At 45.1% G+C, this 24,599-nt stretch overlaps 1 protein-coding gene across 2 annotated transcripts; it reads right to left on the reverse strand.

The window, feature by feature from the left end:
* Positions 1-817: 817 nt before the first annotated feature.
* LOC123484183 (von Willebrand factor A domain-containing protein 5A-like) lies at positions 818-22,632 on the reverse strand. Of its 2 annotated transcripts, none has more exons than XM_045214230.1 (18): positions 22,489-22,632; positions 18,015-18,065; positions 10,842-11,044; positions 9,929-10,151; positions 9,361-9,530; positions 8,947-9,061; positions 8,566-8,741; positions 8,293-8,381; positions 7,886-8,030; positions 6,762-6,841; positions 4,922-5,036; positions 4,604-4,762; positions 4,272-4,375; positions 3,703-3,920; positions 3,283-3,489; positions 1,886-2,043; positions 1,447-1,570; positions 818-1,182 (listed from the first exon to the last, which is right to left on the reverse strand). In XM_045214230.1, exons 2-18 carry the CDS (start codon positions 18,055-18,057, stop codon positions 1,103-1,105), a joined length of 2,409 nt encoding a protein of 802 aa, XP_045070165.1. In that variant the 5' UTR covers positions 18,058-18,065; positions 22,489-22,632; the 3' UTR covers positions 818-1,102. The 2 variants fall into 2 exon arrangements, with proteins under 2 accessions (XP_045070165.1, XP_045070159.1); XM_045214224.1 differs by having other exon boundaries at positions 9,361-9,536.
* Positions 22,633-24,599: the final 1,967 nt, after the last annotated feature.

Below are 24,599 nucleotides of genomic sequence, written 5' to 3' on the forward strand. Positions count from 1 at the left end.
TGCAGAAGGAACAGAGTGGAGTCATTAATGAAATAGATACAATGACCAATAAAGATGTAGATTATGATCGATTTTTATCAAGTGCAGTGGTATATGAGGACTTACATGAATACAGAGACACAGTGTTACATGATCACACAGTAAAGGCACTGGGATAGGCACACATCTGGCTTCCCATATTGTCCACAACTCCTTCCTGCATGCATTTGGCCCCATATACGTGGATAATGGATACGTACAATAATAACCCACTGGGCGCACACTGGTTGCATCAACGTTGTTTACACGTCATTTCATTGACATTGAATTGACATCTGTGCCCAGTGGGAAGCCATTTTACCAAGCATTTTGAGAAATTAAGGCAATCATTTTGGTTAGTGATGACAAGTACTATAGACACATTGTTCCCAGTAGCCTATATGGAATTGATAACCAAAACAAAGTCTAACAAGTATAGCTGTATATGTAACACATAGATTAATATTGATATGTTAATAACAACCAATACAAGAGGCTTCTAAACAGCTTCTACCCCCAAGCTATAAGACCCCTGTACATCAAATCAAATGCCCAATCCCCCCCCTTACGCTGCTGCTATTCCCTGTTTATTATCTATGCATTGTCACTTTAATAACTCTACCTACATGTACATATTACCTCAATTACCTCGACTAACCGGTGAACCCCGCACATTGACTTGGTACCGGTACCCCCTGTATATAGCCTCGCTATTGTTATTTTACTGCTGCTCTTTAATTTTTTTTTTTTTTTTTAATGTATTATTTCGTTAAACTGCATTGTTGGTTAAGGGCTTGTAAGTAAGCATTTCACTGTAAGGTCTACACCTGTTGTATTCGGTGCATGTGACAAATAAAATTGATTTGATTTGACAATGAGATACATAAGTGTGCTAACAGTAAATTACAGTAGACTATTATAGGTAAGAGGTTGATAATTAGGCTTGTTCAGACCGGTACAGTTGCTAGCTCCACAGGTTGCTTGAAGCAGGTGACTAAAAGCAGGCAGGGAAGCGTGTGTATCTGACCCCAGGTAGAGTAGCAGGCGCATGGGGCACAGAGAGAGGACAGGCAGGGTGAACCTCTCAGAGCCCCAGGGTGTCTTTCTGCACCTGGCAACCCAGAAGGTTATTTCCAGCCTGGACACACTCGGACACACTGGCCACTGAAACACACAACATCACCAGAACAGGTATCATTATACTGTGGTATCATGGTGGCAAGGATGGGCAAAATGTATCTTCAACACTTGTTTGAAGACAAAATACCACCAACATTGTATTGTGAATGATTATATTCAAAAAAACAAATATATTTGTCATTGGATCCCTACTAGGAAATTGCTTTCACCTAAACAACGTATTTCCAATCAGGGCAGATGAAGGACAAGAGTTTAGATGCCAGGACTATGAGAGTAAACTATAGCTACCTTTCTGAGCCTGGATCCATGATGCTGCCTTCATGGCCAGAAACTGCCATTCCTCCTGAGCCTCCATCTTGAAACCATAGAGCCATACCAGGGCTAGAACCGTGGCCCACACCTCATGGTCCACCTGAGAGAGAGAGAGAGAGAGATGGAGAGAGAGCAAGAGAAAGACAGATGGAGAGAGAGAGAGACAGAGAGAGAGAGAGAGAGAGAGAGGAAAGAGGCAGAAGATAAGGACGCTGAGACATGGGTATTTTGGGGAGATTCAGTTCAATGGTCATCATGCCTTTGTCCAGAGCTGATGGTCTTTCTATAGAACACACATGCAGATACTCTGTGTGAGTGCATCATCTTGCAGCATGCTCATCTGCAATATTTTCGGTTCATCTTGCTGCCTGTGGAAATGCCATATCACAGTGTCAGTTGAACTCTGTGGACCTACCTGTGCAGGCTTTGGCTTGGCCACCTCCTCCTCAGTCTTCCCCAGCACCTCAGCCAACGCTGCCTCCAGGCCCCAGGAACCAGAGGCCTTCTGAAGGGAGATCAGCTGGAGGAGAGGGTCCCTCGCAGGCTTAGAGGTTGGGGCTGGAGAGTCAAAGTCTGATGGGATGGGACAACATAATGGTCAGAAATGGTTACAAATGATCAAAATGCTTACAACCCGAACCCTAACCGTTGCAGTAAAATCCTTGAGCTGTGCTTGAGTATTAAAGTCACAATAAAAATAGTAACAATTAGCATGTATTTGGAATTAGGTTAACACAGACATTAACTCTTAAAATGACCTTCGTAACAGTCTTTGTCACAGTCTAATACTTCTAAAGCATCCAAACCTGAAACCCAATGTAAATTGGTTATGTTAGTGCCGTACATTCCCATTTCCCCTTTGCCAAGATAATCCATCCACTTGACAGGTGTGCCATATCAAGAAGCTGATTAAACAGCATTATCATTACACAGGTGAACCTTGTGCTTGGGACAATAAAAGGCCACTCTAAAATGTGCAGTTTTGTCATACCACACAATGCCACAGATGTCTCAAGTTTTGAGGGAGCATGCAATTATCATGCTGACTGCAGGAATGACCACCAGAGCTGTTGCCAGAGAATGAATGTTCATTTCTCTACCATAAGCCGGCGCCAACGTAGTTTTAGAGAATTTAGCAGTACGTCCAACTGGCCTCACAACCTGCAGACCATGTGTATGGCGTTGTGTGGGCGAGCGGTTTGCTGATGTCAACGTTGTGAACAGAGTGCCCCATGGTGGTGGTGGGGTTATGGTATGGGCAGGCATACGCTACGGACAACCAACACAATTGTTATTTGAATATCATGATGAGATCATGAGGCCCATTTTCTTTAAGGTATCTGTGACCAACAGATGCATATCTATATTCACAGTCATGTGAAATCCATAGATTAGGGCCTAATTAATGTATTTCAATTGACTGATTTCCTCATATGAACTGTAACTCTGTGAAATCAATTAAATTGTTGCATGTTGCGTTTATATTTTTGTTCAGTATAATTCAACATTAACAATTATTTTGTTTCCAACATTTCTGTAAAAGCTATGAAATGTGAAAATGATCAAAGTTATGAAATGTGTCAATTCCACATTGTCAAATTTAATTATTATTTGAATTGACAATGAAATTAATAAAACATGTAGTTTCATCAAAACATGCAGACTTTAAACATGAACCCATAAGATCACTATCTTAATACAAATGAACAGTATTAATATTAACTCATAATAGTGATATGTAAGCATATTGAAATAGAGTCATGAACTTAAAACATGCAACTTGTTTCTTAACCAAATAGACTTGGTGCTGACCTTCAAGCGTACTCTTTTCGCTGAACGTTAACCCTTCGCCTGGGGTATACATATCAGCTTGGACATCCATTAACATATTCATACTACTCCCCGACATTATGGGCTCGGGGCTGGACAGAGCCATTCCACATCCCATCATTATGGGCATGGGGCTGAAATGAGCCATACTACACACCAATATCATGGGCATGGGGCTGTGATACAACACTGAGAAAGAAGGAAAAAACACAGGTCACTGGGTTACAAACAAAGGTACACGCACAGAACACATTAATGACTAAACAATGACGACTCCGTCTTACACGTGCAGAGGGCACAGTTTGCGACACCACAGCTCGTGGTTACCACTTATTTAGCGCGGTTTACATATATGCATAAAATAATTTCCTTGCACAGCCTCTCTGTAACACACACACTCACTCGGCGTGGGGACTTGTCTGCGTAGCAGCTGTCCTTGCAGGGCCTCTCCATCTCCTTTGTGGACAGCGATGAAGGCAGTAAAGGCACTGCTCACTCCTGATTGGACGCTGAGCTCTACCACCTTCTCTTTCACTCCCTCCTTCTCCCCATCCTGCTCCCTCTCTTCCACCTCCAGGGATCGGATCAGGGTTCGAGCCCCCAGCCTGTGGACGGTCAGTCTGGAGAGGAGGGACAGAGAGAAGAAGAAGTGGGAAAAAGGAGAGAGAGAGAGAGAGAGAGAGAGAGAGAGAGAGAGAGAGAGAGAGAGAGAGAGAGAGAGAGAGGGATTGAAGGTGGGAGGAGGGTTAGAGAGATTAAGTTGGTAGAGTGGGGGAGAGGAGGGTTGATGATAAGTTGGGGGTACCTACAGTATTAAATGTATCAAATCATATAACATAACTGAAATGCATTAGAAGTGCTGGGACAGTTTCTGTTAATGGAACGTCATGGCAGTCTTGCCTGTAAATAGTGGCACATTCCCTTAATGCATCTGACCAAGGCCTGCACAGTGTAAACAGTGTTGTTTTTACCCAGTGTCCTCTGCAGGTTTGAGACTGAAGCTCAGCTGATTCTCAACAGGCTGCTCAGCCAGGCTGTACTTCACTGTCACCGAGCCCTCTGTGTCCCCCGAGCTCTGAGAGAGGGAGAGAAGGAGAGAGAGAAAGAAAGACAGACAGACAAACAGACAGAATGAGAGAAAGAGAAAACAAGGAAATACAGGGTTGAGTTAAAGACATGGACCGTGACCCAAAAAATTGTTGTCTTGCAAATAAGTTATGACCTTCCCAGTGTCCTTTGAACATTGACACACTGTATGTTCAACAATATTAACACTCATAACAGTAGAAGGCAGTGCCCTCACCTCCCCAGTGAGCTGGGCATACAGAAGTGCCCTTTGACCCTGGAAGAGCACTCTTATTGGTGGAGATAGAGGGGTGACAGACACCTCCTTTGGGACATTCCACTTGACTGAGATGTCCACCACAGCAGGCTGCAGGGCAAACCGGAGGGACTGCATCACCTGAGGGAGGAGAGTGAAGGAGGGGCAGAGTAAAAAAAGGAAATAAAAAGGAAAGAGAAAAAGCAATAGAGAGAATAATGGAGGTGATGAAAATGTTTGTAACCAATACAGCCCTCTCTTTACAGACACACACACACACACACTAATAAGCTCTCTTACTTTGGGCTGCATCCTGTCCTGTCCTGTGATAAACTGTGCATGCCCTCCGGCCTGTTTGGCCACCCCAGAGATGAGAGCAGTGCTGGCCCCCTCCCCAATCCCAAAGGAGAAGCACCTGGCAGGGACACACCCAGGAAACAGTATTATTGTTGTGGTTGTTGTCAAATACTAAAATAAGGCTATCAACCAAATCCCTATCACTTGTATCATTTTCTTGTGCTTGTGGGCTGACTGAATTAAAACATAACTGTACAGGAAGAATCATCAATACAAAAGCTTTCATTTTCTCACAGGGGTGAAAAAACCCTAACCTACATAACTCTCCCACACTGCTGCTCACAGACAGGTTGGGTAGGTTTACTTTAGATTGGGTTTTACAATGAATCTTTTGAGTCAAATAGACCAGTGGTTAGAGCATTGTTGATATACACTACCAGTCAAAAGTTTGGAAACACCTACTCATTCAACGGTTTTTCTTTATTTTTACTATTTTCTACATTGTAGAATAATAGTGAAGACATCACAACTATGAAATAACACATATGGAATCATGTAGTAACCAAAAAGTGTTAAACAAATCAAAACATATTTTATATTTGAGATTCTTCAAATAGCCACCCTTTGCCTTGATGACAGATTTGCACACTCTTGGCATTCTCTCAACCAGCTTCATGAGGTAGTCACATGGAATGCATTTGAATTAACAGGTGTGCCTTCTTAAAAGTTAATTTGTGGAATTTCTTTACTTCTTAATACGTTTGATCCAATCAGTTGTGTTGTGAAAAGGTGGGGGGGTATACAGAAGATAGCCCTATTTGGTAAAAGACCAAGTCCATATTATGGCAAGAACAGCTCAATTACTTTAAGACATGAAGGTCAGTCAATACGGAACATTTCAAGAACTTTGAAAGTTTCTTCAAGTGCAGTCGTAAAAAAACATCAAGCTCTATGATGAAACTGGCTCTCATGAGGACTGCCACAGGAATGGAAGACCCAGAGTTACCTCTGCTGCAGTGGATAAGTTCATTAGAGTTACCAGCCTCAGAAATTGCAGCCCAAATAAATGCTTCACAGAGTTCAAGTAACAGACACATCTCAACATCAACTGTTCAGAGGGGACTGTGTGAATCAGACCTTCATGGTCGAATTGCTGCAAAGAAACCACTACTAAAGGACACCAATAAGAAGAAGAGAAATGTTTGGCCAAAGAAACACGAGCAATGGACATTAGACCGGTGGAAATTTGTCCTTTGGTCTGGAGTCCAAATTGGAGATTTTTGTCTTTGTGAGACGCGGTGTGGGTGAACGGCTGATCTCCGCATGTGTATTTCCCACCGTAAAGCATGGAGGAGGAGGTGTTATGGTGTGGGGATGCTTTCTGCTGACACTGTCTGTGATTTATTTAGAATTCAAGGCACACTTAACCAGCATGGCTACCACAGCATTCTGCAGCAATACGCCATCCCATCTAGTTTGGGCTTATTGGGACTATCAATTGTTTTTCAACAGGACAATGACCCAACACACCTCCAGGCTGTGTAAGGGCTATTTAACCAAGAAAGAGAGTGATGGAGTGCTGCATCAGATGACCTGGCCTCCACAATCCCCCGACCTCAACCCAATTGAGATGGTTTGAGATGAGTCAGACGGCAGAGTGAAGGAAAAGCAGCCAACAAGTGCTCAGCATGTGAGAACTCCTTCAAGACTGTTGGAAAAGCATTCCAGAGTGCAAGAGTGTGCAAAGCTGTCATTAAGGCAAAAGGTGGCTATTTGAAGAATCTCAAATATAAAATATATAGGTAATAGGTAATGATAGGGGAAACAGTGCTTGTGGGTCCACCTGTGAGAACCAGCATTCGTCTTCACCAGATCCAGGACTTCCTTGGTGTTTCTCACCTCACCATCAGTGAACAAGAAGAGCTGAGGATGACAGAGGGTATGTTCATCATGTGTTAACGTTAAATAATGTATGTGCAGCCCTGAGGTATACTGAGTATGTTTCCCCAGTAACCAAAAAACACAGGTCTATTTGCTGTCCCAGTAAGCCAGGCGTGGTACTGCAAATACCACACTCAAAAGACACTGTTTGGTTGGGTGTAACTCTGTAACTAAACATGCCATTGGTTGGCTGTAACGCAGTAACTAAACATGCCATTGGCTCTCGTGAGGGGGGTGAATGTAGCGGACATGAGTTGGTCATGGTCTTGTCATGAGGTAACCCCGCCTGCAAACTTCAAAACCAGTGTCTGTACTCGGCCCAGGCGGGAATGTCCTCATGGACTAAGACAAATGGTTGCTGCCGTGGGAGACCCAGGTTCATATCCCTCCCGCGTGTTCCACATGGAAAGGTGGGAGGAGTTTGAGGTGTTTCAGGAGGAACCTGTATGGATCTCAGTGTGTAAGGTATGTAGAAGGCCAATGAATGAGGTGATTAGAGGTTAGAACAAATATTAAAGTGCCACTCCACAATAACTGACTGATTTTTTTAAACCACATTGTGGACCACTCAGATAGTTGAGACACTAAAAAACAAACCTAGTCAAACATGGTACAGTTGTTCCTTTCGCGTCATCGATAATACATCACATCATCTACATTTTTGGTAAAAGTTATTATACATTACGTCATCTATACACGTATGCATTAACAAAACTAAGTAAAGTAGATAAAAGGACATTCAGGAACTTATAAAGAAACGTCTCTGTTGGAGGATACGTTGGCAGGCTTTAGCAGAGGCATTTACATTATTGTTACCTAATAACATTTCACACAATTTATTATTTTCAGCTAAATTGTTAAAATTAGCATTTTGGCTGGACAGCTGACGAAAAAGATCATCCCTAATGTCATTGTATAACCCACAGTAAAGCAAGGCATGAGGTTCTGTTTCAATGGAACCATCGTTACAGAAAGTACAGACATTTCTCTATGGGAGTGGTTGTGTATGTAAGGTGTGTAAGTTACCTGTCTGGGCTGGTCGGGGAGGCAGGGCTGGCTGTAGATATGTTTTAAAGGCTGGAGGATCTCTGTACCTCCCAGGTCAGCACTCATTCCCTTCATCTTCTGTAGAGCCTCATCCATAGTCTTCTGGCTGTACTCCACACTCTTACTGACGTCCAGATAGACACACAAGGTCAAAGGGTCATCACCACTACATATTACAGACCGAAGCCATGGACATTTTCATCTTTAACCTACCTGCTGCAAATGATTAGATGTAAACATTAACTGTCACACAATTTCACTGTTTATCTTTGAATACGGATTACTTGGTGCAACATACATGATAAAACCCTAGAACGACATTGCTAAATGTGTTTAGAAACAACTTGAACTGATTGAGACGGGGGTTGGAAGGAGAGAACACTCACGGAAAGAAGGACTTATAACTGGACCCAAAGCCGATGATGTTGAAGTAGCAACCCATTGGCAGGCTTTTCAGCAAGAGCAGCAGAGTATCCTGCAAGAGAGAAATCCAACAAGTGTCTTTACTCCTCAATAAACTTTATAGGACAGTCTTAAAGAACTAGTACAGAGTAACCACTGTGTCCTGGATTTCACTCCAAACTATCTCTTGGTGAATGCTGTGTAGATTGAGCTGTTCATTTACTAGAATAGGATTGTGTGTGTGTGTGTATTTCTACCCTGGCACTGCCAATACGGTCCTGTGCCCCAGACCCATTGTGCATGGGGCATCCCATGCTGCCAGAGCGATCCACCACGAACAGGAACTCCCCATGTGAGGTCAGCGATGACATCACATCCTTGGGGAACTCTGGGTACAGGCTCAGCATGACCACTGGGTCACCCATCAGAGAGCCTGGGGGAGGGAGGGGAGAGAGAAAAGAAAGAAACAACAGTAAGAAAGAAGAAAGGTCCAACAGTCTTTCTCCATTTCTACAGGACACCTCTCCATCTGTCTCACCATGTCACTCTCTGTAAACATGGATGAAGGTAGTAGACTAGACTACTCATTAATCTCATATACACCAATCTACAACAGAGTACACCCACCACCCACTCACCTGGCTTGGCAGAAGCCTGTCCTGCCTCTACTATAGCAGTAGGCTGATGGGTGTCTTGGTAATACAACAACAGCTCAACGTCCCGGTCAAACTGATGACCTGCAGCCAGACTGACCTGCAGTTAGAACAACATTCACATGAAGACAGAGCAGTCAGAGGGAATTTAACAACTATGAAGGATTCTGATGGTTCATGATGCTAGTGAGAGTGCAAGCACACAGACATACTGTACACACACACACACACACACACACACATACATTCTGTACACACACACACACACACACACAGACATACACAGACAGACATACTGTACACACACACAGACATACCGTACACACACACATTCATATGTACGTAAAGAAACACACTTCCACATGCATATGAACACAAACAGACAGACACACACAGTACCGTGGCTTGGGTTTTCTCTGTGTTGAGGTAGTTGAGTGGGTCCAGGGGACAGTTGGACTCTACTCTAGAGATGGGATGAGGGGACGACACGCGGGCACTGAGGGACAGACTGTAGGGCACAGAACCAGCGGGAACTGAGGACACCTGGGCACTGCCATCACTACCACTGTCTGTCCCTTAGAGAGAGAGAGATGGGGTGAGGGAGAAAGGAAGAGAGAGAGAGATGGGGTGAGGGAGAGAGACAGGGTCAGGGAGAGAGGAAGAGGGAGAGAGAGAGACAGAAGAAAGAAGGAGAGAGAGGAGAGAGAGAGAGAGAGAGAGACCAACAAATTAGCATGTTTTTGTTCCAGCCCAGCACTACCACCTTTCAACTCACCAACTCACCAAGACCTTGATTCATTCACTCAGGTGTATTAAAACTGGACTGGAACTAAAGCCTGCACCATCCAATGTGGGTCTCAAAGAGCAGGACTGAAGACCACTGCCCACAAGGTTTTTACTTTGTTTTGCACTGCCCTATGATGTATTACTGGTTTGTGTCTCTCTATACAGGTGTCCATGTTCTTACCCTGGGGTTGGTAGCGGGGGTTGAGCACGGCAGGCAGGCAGAGCCTCAGGCTGTCGTCAGCCTGTACAGCCAGCTCTGTCACATAGTCCAGGCTGACAGAGGCCTTCTCTCCTGGAGGCAGACTACCCACACTCAGCTTGAACACGTCCGGGCTCTCATCACTCTCCTCCAATAGGAAGGCTTGCTGTCCCGAGCTCAATGCATCATCATACTGCTCCTGCGCCTGAGGGGGGACAGAGGAAGACAGGGACGCATCATCAACCTGAGACACAGCATAGTACAGTAGCATACATCCAGGGTAGGGTGCTGTCTGACTGACACTAGTCAGGTCAATGGGGTTTGACAGAGAGTAGGATTTGACAAAGCAGTGGATGGAGAACCAGTTTTATAGGGTCAAAATCTAATACTGAGAGCAGAGAGCTGCTGGTTAACCAATAAGTGATAATAATAAGTAATGGATTGGATTTATATAGCGCCTTTCTACCAACTGAGGTACTCAAAGCAGTTTACATTGTAATGGGGAAACTCCCCTCATCAACCATCAATGTGTGGCACCCACCTGGGTGATGCACAGCAACCATTTTGTAACAGAACGCTCACCACACATCAGATCGCATGGTGGAGAGGAGTGATATATGCCAATTAGGAATGAAGGGGATTATTAGGTGGCCATGATGGAAATGGGGCCAGGTTAGTCGGCCGGTAACACTTAACACCAAGTTGCTCTTAAACCTGTGTAATAACACTGTAACTACACTAGTAACAACATTTGAACTAACATGTTATTGATTGGTATTAACATGAAATTAACCCAAATCCTGCTATAAATTTTACTTTTGTAGATCTCAGAAAATGTCTTAAAAAATGTCTACAGTTGCATTTGTCTCGATGTTGACTTGTCATCTCTCCTCACCTTCTGTTTCTCCTGAACCTCAGCCACCACCTCAGTCTGTCCTATCTTGGCGCTGAACCTGCAGACAGCAGCCTCTCCTGGTAGAGGGAAAACAAAGATGGCCTCCAGAGGGCTTTTCTCCTGGTTCTCATACTGCAGAGTGGAGCTCACAGTGGCCACATGCCCCTGCACACTCACCTCCACAGCAATACTCTTCAGAGGCACTGAGAGAGGGAGGTATGGAGGGAGAGAGAGATAGATGGAGGAGAGAAAACTTACGATGACAATGTTTGGGAACCACTTGGAGATAGTAAATGTGATTTAACGCTCATCTCATGGAAATGTTTAATTTAGTTGTCACAAGCTGGGCTTGAACTCAGGTCTCAGATGTGGAGAGTTGGGTGTTCTACCCCTAAGCCACAGAGGAGGTATAGTAGGACCCAAACGAAACACTCAAGGCAATACTCCAGGCAAAGTAGATTTAATATAAAAAAAGGTATTTCTTTGCACTTCAAAAATAATCCAACAAAAGTTCTTCTCAGAAAGAGGTATACTAACAGAGGTACAGTAAACAAAACAGGAGGACAAAACAAAATAACTCCACGAGGGAGAAAAACAAAATAAAGATAACTTAGAAAAGCTTACTCGGAAAGACTCTGTGGGACACAGCAGGAGACACATAGCCAGGACTCAAAGACCAAGTGAGGAACAAGGGGAAAAAACACAGCTAAAATACTCTAGGGGAAACAAGGCACAGGTGACCTGGATAAAGCTAATAAGGACACACGAGGAAGAACTAAGGCAGAGGGGAACACAGATGACCTCTAGAGGCCCGGAGACAAACAGGAGGCAGGAAGCTGACAGGACCCCCTCCTCTAGGAACGACTCCTGACGTTCCTTCCAGAACACCCTGGCCTCAGGGTGCGAAACTCTCGGATCAAACCTGGGTCCAGGATGTCCTTGGCTGGAACCCAGGAGCGCTCCTCTGGCCCGTAGCCCTCCCAGTCCACCAGATACTGCAGAGAGTTCTGGACCCTCCGGGAGTCCAGTATCCGGCGCACTGTGTAGGCTGGCTGGCCGTCAATGATCCTGGGAGGTGGCGGGGGTCTGCGTGGGGGGGCAAAGGGAGAAGACAAGACAGGTTTTAGTAGTGAAACATGGAAAGTGGGGTTAATTCTAAGGGAGCGAGGGAGAACCAAACGATAAGAAACAGGGTTAACTTTCCTTGCTATGCGGAAAGGGCCGATGTATTTCTGGGAAAGCTTCTTGGATTCGACCCGGAGGGGCAGGTTCTTGGTGGCCAACCAAACTCTCTGACCAGCTCGGAAACTAGGGGCCGTCCGGCGGCGGCGATTAGCCTGACTTTGGTATCTCTGGGAGGTCCGAAGGAGGGTACGCCTGGCCTTCTTCCAGGTCCGCCTACAGCGTTGGACAAAGCGCTGGGCCGAGGGAACACCAACTTGCGCCTCTTCCTCTGGAAATAATGGAGGGGTGTATCCGAACTGGCATTCGAAGGGGGACAATCCGGTGGCTGAGGACTGGAGGGTGTTGTGGGCATATTCCGCCCAAATGATATAGGTGGCCCAAGACGTGGGATTACTGGCCGCCATACACCGCAGGGTGGTCTCCAGATCCTGATTAATCCGTTCCGTTTGGCCATTAGACTCTGGATGGAACCCAGACGATAGGCTGGCTGTGGCCCAATAAGCCTGCAGAAGGCCCCCAAAACCGGGACGAGAATTGGGGACCTCGGTCGGAGACAACGTCCAGGGGAATTCCAAATATCCGGAAGACATGGTTCATGAGGAGCTCAGCAGTCTCCTTGGCCGAGGGCAGCTTGGGCAGGGGAATAAACCGGGCAGCCTTAGAGAACCGGTCTACAACCACTAGGACGACTGTGTTGCCCTGGGATGGAGGAAGTCCCGTAACAAAGTCCAGAGAAAGGTGTGACCATGGCCTGCGAGGAACAGGTAAGGGATGGAGCAGTCCCTGGGGTCGCTGACGTGTCGACTTTCCCTGGTTGCACACAGGGCAGGCCTCAACATAGACCTGCACGTCCTTCTTGATGGACGGCCACCAAAACCGCCGCTGGAGGAATTCCAGTGTGCGAGCACTACCCGGATGGCATGTCAAGGGCGACTCATGACCCCACTGCAAGACGGGCCCGAACAGAGAGAGGAACGTACAGGCGTCCGGCAGGACCACCGCCTGGATCGGGCTCATGGACAAGGGCCTCTCGTACCCCTCTTTCTAGTTCCCACTGAAGAGGTGCGACGATCCTAGACCTCGGAATAATCGATGCCAAGGGCTTCTCTTGTATCTCGGGAGAATAGGCTCGAGACAGGGCATCCGGCTTGACGTTCTTGGTGCCAGGTCTGTAAGACAGGAGAAACTGGAATCGATTAAAGAAAAGGGACCATCGTGCTTGCCGAGGGTTCATCCGCTTTGCCTGTTGGAGATACTCCAGGTTCTTGTGGTCTGTGAGAACCTGGAAAGGATGCTGAGCCCCCTCAAGCCAATGGCGCCACTCTTCCAAGGCCAGTTTTACCGCAAGCAACTCTCGATCCCCCACGTGGTAGTTGCGCTCGGCCTCAGACAGGCGGCGAGACATGAAGGCACAAGGGTGTAATCTCCCATCCTCACCCCTCTGTGACAGGACGGCTCCCACCCCCCACCTCTGAGGCGTCCACCTCCACCACGAAAGGTCTTTCTGGGTCAGGGATCACCAGAATCGGAGCAGAAGTGAAGCGGCGCTTGAGATCCTCGAAGGCCCCTGCTGCTTCCGGACCCCAGTGAATCTTGGTCCCTCCTCCCTTGGTAAGCGTCGTCAAGGGGGCTACCACAGAGCTGAAATTCTTAATGAACTTCCGATAGAAGTTAGAAAAGCCAATGAACCGTTGAACCTCCTTGACCGTGGCAGGTGTGGGCCAGCTGTGGACCGCTTTGACCTTCTTGGGATCCATCTCTAGGTGGCCGGGAGTGACAATAAACCCGAGAAACTGGGTCTGGGAAACATGAAATTCACACTTCTCAGGTTTAACGTAGAGGTGATTGTCAAGGAGCCTCTGGAGAACCCTGCTAACATGCCCCTCATGCTCCTTCAGTGACCTCGAGAAGATGAGGATATCGTCCAGGTACACGAAGACGAACAGATTAAGCATATCCCGGAGAACATCATTAATCAGGGCTTGGAATACTGCGGGGGGCATTGGTGAGCCCGAACGGCATCACCCGATATTCATAGTGCCCCGTGGGCGTGTTGAATGCCGTCTTCCATTCGTCACCTGGCCGGATCCGCACGAGATGGTAAGCATTGCGGAGATCCAGTTTAGTAAAAATGGAAGCCCCTTGAAGCAGCTCAAAAGCAGTGGCCATGAGAGGAAGGGGGTATCGATTCCGAACCGTGATCTTGTTGAGTCCCCGGTAATCAATACAAGGCCTAAGACCCCCGTCTTTCTTTTCAACAAAAAAGAAGCCCGCCCCAGCCGGGGAAGTAGAGGCACAGATGAGGCCGGCTGCCAAGGACTCCTTAATGTAGGTGTCCATAGCTGAGTGCTCGAGGGAGGATAAGGAAAAGATCCGACCTCTAGGAGGGCAGCAACCAGGGAGTAGATCAATGGCACAGTCATACGTGCGGTGAGGCGGTAAGGAAGTAGCCCGGGACTTGCTGAACACTGCCTTGAACCGATGGTAAACACTGGGGACTCGGGAGACGTCAACAGACTCTTGAAACTGGGTACTAGGGGCTGAGGGACTCTGAAGCATGCAGGTGAGTTGGCAAGTGGGACCCCAGCTTAGAATGGTGCCAGTAGGCCAGTCGATCTGGGGATTATGTCTGCATAGCCAAGGGTGACCCAGGATAATAGGATACTCGGGGGAGTCAATGAGATAGAAGGTCTCCTCCTGCTGGTGTTGAAAGATGGTAAGTCGCAGGGACTGAGTCGCCTCTGTAACCTTTCCTGGTTCCAGAGGTCTGCCATCTAAGGCTGTAACTGCCTGGGGTTGAGGAAGTAGTTGGGTAGGGATCTTAAGTTCCTTAGCCAAGGTTAAATCCAGGAAATCACCTGCAGCACCGGAATCGATCATAGCCTGGACCCGATGCTGGTGGCCCTTCCAGGACAGTGTGGCTGGAATAGCTAAGACAGAGTTAGTAGGAGGAGCTCTAATTTTCCCCATCACAGCCCTCCTGTAGCTAGGCGGGGACAGGCGTTTCCCGAAAGCTCGGGGCAAGTGGAGCGGAAGTGGCCGACAACCCCGCAGTAGAGGCACCGACGCTCCCTCATGCGACGTTCCCTTTCGTTGGGAGAAAGCCTGGAACGGCCTAACTGCATGTTCTCCGGGGAATCCTGGAGCAGTTCAGGAGCCGGGGAAGCTCTGAATGACGGAGCCCAAACAGGAGAAACAGAGCTGCTCAGAGGAACTTGGGACTGAGACACCTGGCGGCGAGCCGTTCTCCGCTCTCTTAGACGATTGTCCAGGCGGATGGCCAAGGCTATGAGGGACTCGAGATCCCCAGCTGGTTCTCGGGTAGCTAACTCATCCTGAAGGGGCTCAGATAACCCTCCCTGAAAACAGACCCTCAGCGCTTCATCATTCCATCCGCTCCTTGCTGCTATGGTCCGGAATTCAATGGCAAAATCTGCCGTGTTTTGGGGACCCTGACGGAGAGACAGTAGGCGCTTGGAAGCTTCCCGCCCACTGACAGGATGATCGAACACCCGCTTGAACTCTTCTACAAATGCAGCGTAGGAGTCACAACAGGCCTCCTGGGACTGCCACACCGCAGAGGCCCAGGAGAGCGCCTTGTCTGAAAGAAGGGTAATGATGTAGGCAATCTTGGAACGGTCTGTGGGAAAACTTGAGGGTTGGAGCTCGAAGGTGAGGGAGCATTGGGTGAGGAAACCCTGGCAAGAGCTTGGATCCCCAGAAAAGGGCTTGGGAGGTGGTAGTCGGGGCTCCGCCAATGGAGAAGGCCTGTCGTCACTGGGGGGTGACCTGGAGTAAGGGGAAGGACCAGGGAGGCGTTCAAAGAGCTGGCGGAGGGAACTCATCATCTCGGCCAGGAGTTGAGAATGACTAGCCATCAGCTCCTCCTGTCGGCTGAGAACGGCTTCATGGCGCTGGAAAGATGCCTCATGTCGAGCGATCACCGCCAACAGGTCCTTGGAACTGAGTGTTTCTGAGTCCATGATTGACTTGGTCTTTCTGTCACAAGCTGGGCTTGAACTCAGGTCTCAGATGTGGAGAGTTGGGTGTTCTACCCCTAAGCCACAGAGGAGGTATAGTAGGACCCAAACGAAACACTCAAGGCAATACTCCAGGCAAAGTAGATTTAATATAAAAAAAGGTATTTCTTTGCACTTCAAAAATAATCCAACAAAAGTTCTTCTCAGAAAGAGGTATACTAACAGAGGTACAGTAAACAAAACAGGAGGACAAAACAAAATAACTCCACGAGGGGAGAAAAACAAAATAAAGATAACTTAGAAAAGCTTACTCGGAAAGACTCTGTGGGACACAGCAGGAGACACATAGCCAGGACTCAAAGACCAAGTGAGGAACAAGGGGAAAAAACACAGCTAAAATACTCTAGGGGAAACAAGGCACAGGTGACCTGGATAAAGCTAATAAGGACACACGAGGAAGAACTAAGGCAGAGGGGAACACAGATGACCTCTAGAGGCCCGGAGACAAACAGGAGGCAGGAAGCTGACATTAGTGAAAAACAATATACAGTTGAAGTCGGAAGTTTACATACACCTTAGCCAAATACATTTAAACTCAGTTTTTCACAATTCCTGACATTTAATCCTAGTAAAAATTCCCTGTTTTAGGTCAGATAGGATCACCACTTTATTTTAAGAATGTGAAATGTCAGAATAATAGTAGAGAGAATGATTTATTTCAGCTTTTATTTCTTTCATTTGGTCAGAAGTTTACATACACTCAATTAGTATTTGGTAGCATTGCCTTTAAATTGTTTAACTTGGGTCAAACGTTTCGGGTAGCCTTCCACCAGCTTCCCACAATAAGTTGGGTGAATTTTGGCCCATTCCTCCTGACAGAGCTGGTGTAACTGAGTCAGGTTTGTAGGCCTACTTGCTCGCACACGCTTTTTCAGTTCTGCCCACACATTTTCTATGGGATTGAGGTCAGGGCTTTGTGATGGCCACTCCAATACCTTGACTTTGTTGTCCTTAAGCCATTTTGCCACAACTTTGGAAGTATGCTTGGGGTCATTGTCCATTTGGAACACCCATTTGCGACCAAGCTTTAACTTCCTAACTGATGTCTTGAGATGTTGCTTCAATATATCCACATAATTTTCATTCTTCATGATGCCATCTATTTTGTGAAGTGCACCAGTCCCTCCTGCAGTAAAGCACCCCCACAGCATGATGCTGCCACCCCCGTGCTTCACGGTTGGGATGGTGTTCTTCGGCTTGCAAGCTACCCCCTTTTTCCTCCAAACATAACGATGGTCATTATGGCCAAACAGTTCTATTTTTGTTTCATCAGACCAGAGGACATTTCTCCAAAAAGTACGATCTTTGTCCCAATGTGCGGTTGCAAAACGTAGGTGTTTATACTTGCATACTATTGTTTGTACAGATGAACGTGGTACCTTCAGGCGTTTGGAAGTTGCTCCCAAGGATGAACCAGATTTGTGGAGGTTTTCTTTTGATTTTCCACATGATGTCAAGCAAAGAGGCACTGAGTTTGAAGGTAGGCCTTGAAATATATCCACAGGTACATCTCCAATTGACTCAAATTATGTCAATTAGCCTATCAGAAGCTTCTAAAGCCATGACATCATTTTCTGGAATTTTCCAAGCTGTTTATAGGCACAGTCAACTTAGTGTATGTAAACTTCTGACCCACTGGAATTGTGTTACAGTGAATTATAAGTGAAATAATCTGTCTGTAAACAATTGTTGGAAAAAATGTCCTAACCGACTTGCCAAAACTATAGTTTGTTAAAAATAAATTTGTGGAGTGGTTGAAAAACAAGTTTTAATGACTCCAACCTAAGTGTATGTAAACTTCCGACTTCAACTGTAAATGTGGTGGAATGTTCTGAAGTATTTCTTTAATAAAAATATATAAACAGCATAATGATGAGAACTCATGTCTGGGAGAAGGAAGAAACACAGACACCGGAGGTAAACAATCATTTCTGCTTTCAAACCGTACCTGGTTCATTCTTGACAGTTACCAATCCACAAGAGTCCACCATTTTGGCTCCTGTATGGGGAAGTCAGATGTCATATCATTGTCCTCTTACCGGCCTCTTAATTTAATGAAGTTAATTGCCGTGCAACAGTAAACAGTTAATCGTAATATGCCAAGTGTCTATGATAAATTGTTTTATAAAGGCAGCCACAGAATGTAACTACTGACTGTAGGAGGAGAGTCATTGAGAGGTTTATCTAACCATGTTGGCAGGGCTCTACAACAATGTTCCCTCCAATTGTTTTTGCCACTGAGAGCGTTTACTGTGAACGCTGAGGCTGTACCCATTTTAACTTACAGTTTTAACAGTAGCCAAGTAGGCTACTGTGGCTATTTGATAATAATGTAGCCCTACCAGTGGCCTACCATCAAAAACAATGGAGAAAATGCACCCCATAACATTTTAACATGGAAATAGCTGTTATATCATTCAGCCTTCAGTAGCAGCAAATGTGTGGTGTTCAATGTAGGACTACATTCCATGAGAATGTTGGAAAAAAATATGCAGGGTTTGACATTAACCTGCTCATCCACTTGTCCTTCAGACAAGGAGGCGACTGAAAACATTGTTGTGTTGTTTGATGCAAGAAACCACGTTACAAAATATCATGCATTATTATTCCCAAACCATTATTACAGAGAATCAGACAAATTATGCTACCCTTTTTAAAAATACAACATATAACTGGGCTAATAACTCACTAACTAGCAAAGGATATGAACAAAACGTGCACACGTGGCTACATGCATCTTTTTCTTTGATCTCAAAACAAGCGCATCTACTCATGACCACAGCTGTAAACACAGTCCAGTTCAAAGTAAATGGCACAGATCCACATATCCTTTCGGCAAACTCCAAGCGGGCTGTAACTTCCGTCTGGCCACTCTACCATAAAGGCCTGATTGGTGGAGTACTGCAGAGATGGTTGTCCTTCTGGAAGGCTCTCCCATCTCCACAGAGGAACTCTGGAGCTCTGTCAGAGTGACCATCGGGTTCTTGGTCATGTCAAAGTTGCGTCAATTCAAATCTGGCATTACGAACAAAAGAGGTCAACACGACTTCTAAGATATACTAGTTATTTTAATTAATGCAAAAACCTTCAATGGTAAATATGATGTTTCGTATATACGGGCTCTTTGAAATACCTCGCAGGGCACTTCAGAGAACTAATCCATTGTTTCAGATTCAATACTCAAATACTCTGACAGAGAGTTTCCCACCTCTCTGCTGACCAATTAGAGTAGACTTGAGCATGGTTTAAACTTACTCAGCCAATCCGTTGATGCATCTCTGTTACCAGGCATATGTCCATATCATAACAACCTGTCATAGTGAGAAGAGAGCCAGCTCCCTTAGACACCATTCCTACGTCCAAGGAAGGTTCACAGATCACAAAGAACCAGTATATTCCAGCATTTGGAGACACAAATCCCTATCTCACTTTACCCTCTAAAACAGCTCTTCACATCAATCACAGCTTGCCAGGTGTCACAACCTACATTAGCACAGTCCAGAATGCATTCTTTCTAAGTTAGTCATCCCATCAATTATAAAAATAATAACATCTCTCACAGTCACCTCCCTGACCAAGGCCCTTCTCCCCCGATTGCTCAGTTTGGCCGGGCGGCCAAAGGTGCTTCAACAAAGTACTGAGTAAAGGGTCTGAATACTGATGTAAATGTTTTATTATTTTTTATTTTTTATATATAGATTTCTAAAAACCTGTTTTTGTTTCGTCATTATGGGGTATTGTATATAGATTGATGAGGGGGTAAAAAACAACAACAATTGAATACATTTTAGAATAAGGCTGTAACATAACAAATTGTGGAAAAAGTCAAGGGGTCTGAATACTTTCCGAAGGCACTGTTTGTGTGCAGCGCACGTGTGATTAATAAACAACATAATGAACAAACAGCTTTGGGAATCCATCTGTATTTTGATCAATTATATAGGATAGATTAAAAATAGCATAGTTACAACAACAATAAATGACTGGCACAAGCGGGCCACTGACAGGAATGATGGACTGGCCAGGAGTGTTTAACCTCCCCCTGGCAGCCCTGTATGTGGACAGGTGCATTCTAGTGCTGTTGTTGCCTCTTCAGAAAGTTGGTTTATTTGTTGGTCAATTGCACATTACTGTTTGAATAAATAATTTCATTTTAATAAAACATTGAAAAGCAAATTGTGAACTAAAAAACGAATGTGACCAGGCACATTTTTCACTGGCAGCCTTGCGACCAATTCAAAATGTGTGTCGCACTGCCGAGTCAAACGGTCGCAAATACAACTGTTTTGGTCGCAGTATCAAGCCCTGGTAGGTCATGCACCATAACTGCAGGTTGTTGATAAAGAATATTGCTTTGTACAGTAATACAATTTTGGTCTTCCCAGAACTTTCTTGTTCTCAACTCCAATGGCTGGATGCCGCTGGGGCCTGATGGATGTTTCCCTGCCTTGTCATCTGTCCCTATCCGAATGGCCTGTGCTACCTGGAACTTGCCTGCCAAGGAAGTCGTCTCCATTCTCCATCCTGTAGTGAAGTAGACGGAGAACAGCAAGAAGAATGTTCCAATCAGCGCTGGTCCCATGTCACAAGTCGTTGGAACCGAAGGCAGTGGCATGCTGCTAAGCGGACGGGGGTGACTGCGAGAGGTTCGGAGCAGATTGACATAAGGAATAGCTTCTCTGCACTGGTGCCCACCTGTGCCTTCATCGCTGGGATTGCCTGTGTCTGCGACGGCGGTGCTGACTCCAACTATGCTGACTCCAGCGGCGGCTTCAACGTCGAGTTCAGCTCCTTTCCCTCTCTCTGGATCTGATGGGGCACTGACTGCTGTGGTAGGTCTAGACCTATCGCCGGGAGCAGCGGGCGTATGCTATCCTGCTTCTCGTGGGCCCGTGAAAGGTTAAACAAATTGTGTGAGGGGTAGGAATGGCCGGATTTCTCCATGACCTTTTCCAGCCGTTGTATTGGGCAGTTCAATGGTGAAAAATGTCTCAGTCCCTGGAGCAAAAACGATGTGCTATCCAGGAGCACGAGTACAGGACATCAATAAGCTGCTCCCAAACATTTTAAACCAGCATCAGGATATTGAGTCTATCATAGTTCATGTGGGATTCAATGACATTATGAAAGGCAGCGCAGAACAGCTGAAGATGGATTTCAAAGAACTGATTGGGTCACTACTTGACACCAACAAACGCCCCATAATAGCTGGCCCTCTGCCCTCCCTAAATCGTGGCAATGAACGGTTCAGCAGACTTTTGGCCCTCCATAACTAGCTACGAGACTACTGCAGCTCTGTGGGTACATTTATTGACAATTTTGAAACCTTCTGGAAACAAAGCTTGTTTTAAAAGAAGGATCCACCCAAATCATTTGGGTTCCTGGATCCTTTCACAGCATTATAAGGCTGCGTTGAGACAATTAATTATCAATGACCCAAGCCCAGCTCAGCTAATCCCTACCATTGTGTTGCCAAGTTGTCCTAATGCAGTGGTTTCCCAACCTTTTTCAGTTACTGTACCACCAAGTACATTTTGCTCTGTTCAGAGTACCTATTAAGTACCTCCTAATGTGCATTTGACCAGTTAGCCTGTGGTCTCATGAGTCTTCTCAAGTACCCTCTGTGGATAGGCCAAGTACCTCCAGGGGTAGAATGCCAAGTAAATTGCAAACAATATATTCTGGGCACTATCAGACTACTCAAGATGTTTTGAAAAGGTACAAAATGGTCATGCAGAAACAGGAGAGTAACTGTAAATATTGGTTATGTACAGAAATACCTATATATTTTTGCAAAACCATTAAATGTATCTATGATAATATGTAGCCTAGGATGCCAAGTGGGCGCTAGATCTGCACCAGGCTAGATCTGCACATCGGCTGCCTAGGCTAGATAATGTGCTAATTTATAAATATTAATGATATAGAAGTTCAGTGAGTTTATTTTTCGATTTATCGGGGGCTGCTTCAGCACCCCTACTTCCCGCGGCTATGGATGGAAGTGTCTTATATAAGGAAATGACAGGCCTAGTTCAAGTGGACCCTGTGAAATAGAGTAAAACACACACACCAAAAAATCACAATTGCCCCCGGTCTCCCCAACATGATTCATTTCTGAACGTTCTGTAACGTTGCGCACTCTAGAACAGACCCTGGGGCGTGGTCACTTTGCGTGCTACTCTACACAGTCATTGCGTCTATTCTAGCAACCTAAACCAAACGTCCATAAAATAAGGATAGTGTGATATGTGGATGATATCGAATTGAATGGCTATTTCTGGCCACCAACAATAATAAGCAAAGTAGGTTAACGTCATTTCAACATATGTCGTCTGATCAAATGTAGAATATTTTGAGAACCTGAACGCTTTCACATTAATAGGCGAATCATCCCCATATGACGCAGTTCTGTAACATATTACCTTGACATCTGTGATAGGCTAGTTTTCAATGATTGCGTTTTACTGGTCCTGGCGATAAAATCCCACGGTTTCTACTTTCGTTTAGCATTAATATCCGAGTAACCTACTTCTTCTTGGTTTATTAAGAAAAACGTCAATCGTAAACATTTCATAGTCACGCCTACTATCTTCCTTGCCATTGGTGAAAAGACACATTGGGCCTATTCAACCAATCGTTGTTCTTGCGTCTGTAGTGCAGGTTTTTTCCTACCTTATAACGCTTTAAACGTATTATTAGGCATATATTTCTATAGGCTATAGCAATTCGTCAATGGACTGAACACTAAACATAGCTGTCTGGTCATTGTGCTTATAGCTGGTCAATTCATTGGATATCTCCTGTCAGATTGAAGTACGGTGTTACGACATTCAGCTGACCATATTAGGCTTAATAAAACGTTAAGGTTCTCTCTCACTAAAGCAGAAAAAACTCAAAGGCTTTTAGAGAATAAGTGAGTTGCAAAGGGGTCTGGACACTGTTGAAGCAGCGTAGAAGAGTGGCGTGTGGGGTTGATCTCGAGTGTAAGGCACTGCATCTCAGTGCTTGAGGCATCATTACAGACCCCCTGGTTCGATTCCAGGCTGTATCACAACCGGCCGTGATTGGGAGTCCCATAGGGCAGGGTACAATTGGCCCAGCGTCGTCTGGGTTTGGCTGGTGTAGGCCGTCATTGTAAATAATAATTTGTTCTTAACTGACTTGCCTAGTTAAATAAAGGTAAAATAATAAATCTGACAGTGTGAAGGATGCCGATGTATGGGGAGTTTCCCGGCAACTCCAGGGTTGTTTAGATTCCTAAACGTCGTCCAGAGTATGTGTTCCCGAAAACACAACCATAGTGTCTGTGTGTGGGCGGTCTTCTAGCCTACTATTCCTCATAAGGAGGTACCAAACACTCCTCGTGGACCCTATTAATCCGGTGTGTTCAACAGTGGCAGAAAAAGTATTTGAGTAAAGATACCTTAATAGAAAATGACTCAAGTAAAAGTGAAAGTCACCCAGTAAAGTACTACTTGAGTAAAAGTATGTGGTTTTACACATACTTAAGTATCAAAAGTAAGAGTATAAATCATTTCAAATTTCTTATATTAAGCAAATCACACTGCACTATTTATATATATATATATATATATATATTTTTAAGGATAGCCAGGGCACGCTCCAAAACTAAGACATAATTTACAAGCAAAGAATTTATGTTTAATTAGTCTGCCAGATCAGAGGCAGTAGAGATGACCAGGGATGTTCTCTTGATAAGTGTGTGAATCGCACCATTTTCCTGTCCTGCTAAGCATTCAAAATGTAACTACTACGTCTGGGTGTCAGGGAAAAAAGTACATGATTTTCATTAGGAACGCAGTGAAGTAAAAGTAAAAGTTGTCCAAAAATATAAATAGTAAAGCAAAGTACAGATACCCAAAAACTACTTAAGTAGTACTTTTTACTTAAGTACTTTACACCACTGGTGTTCAAGCAGGGCTGGAACAAAAGCCGGCACACCCAGTGGCTCTCCAGGAGGGGTTGGAAACTCCAGCTGTAGGTTTCATGCAGAAGGAACAGAGTTGTCATTAATAAAAATAGATACAATGACCAATAAAGATGTAGATTATGATAGATTTTTATCAAGTGCAGTCGTATATGAGGACTTACATGAATACAGAGACACAGTGTTACATGATCACACAGTAAAGGCACTGGGATAGGCACACATCTGGCTTCCCATATTGTCCACAACTCCTTCCTGCATGCATTTGGCCCCATATACGTGGATAATGGATACGTACAATAATAACCCCCCTGGGCGCACACTGGTTGCATCAACATTGTTTACACATAATTTCAATTAAATTACATTGAATTGACAACTGTGCTCAGCGGGAAGGCATTTTATCAAGCATTTTGTGAAATTAAGGAAATCATTTTGGTTAGTGATGACAAGTACTATAGACACATTGTTTCCAGTAGCCTATATGGAATTGATAACCAAAACAAAGTCTAACAAGTATAGCTGTATATGGAACATATAGATTCATATTGATATGTTAATAACACCCAATACAAGAGGCTTCTA

Source organism: Coregonus clupeaformis, chromosome 5 (genome assembly GCF_020615455.1).
Source record: "Coregonus clupeaformis isolate EN_2021a chromosome 5, ASM2061545v1, whole genome shotgun sequence".
Classification (NCBI taxonomy): domain Eukaryota; kingdom Metazoa; phylum Chordata; class Actinopteri; order Salmoniformes; family Salmonidae; genus Coregonus; species Coregonus clupeaformis.

What these genes read in the sequence shown, in the direction of transcription:
- LOC123484183 (XM_045214224.1), bottom strand. Translation starts at nt 18,057, where the DNA reads ATGGTGGACTCTTGTGGATTGGTAACTGTCAAGAATGAACCAG. An exon ending in ACAGGCTTCTGCCAAGCCAG is followed by an intron (nt 8,742 to 8,946) that starts GTGAGTGGGTGG and finishes TCCCTCCCCCAG; the next exon opens with GCTCTCTGATGGGTGACCCA. An exon ending in ATGGATCCAGGCTCAGAAAG is followed by an intron (nt 1,183 to 1,446) that starts GTAGCTATAGTT and finishes TGTGTGTTTCAG; the next exon opens with TGGCCAGTGTGTCCGAGTGT.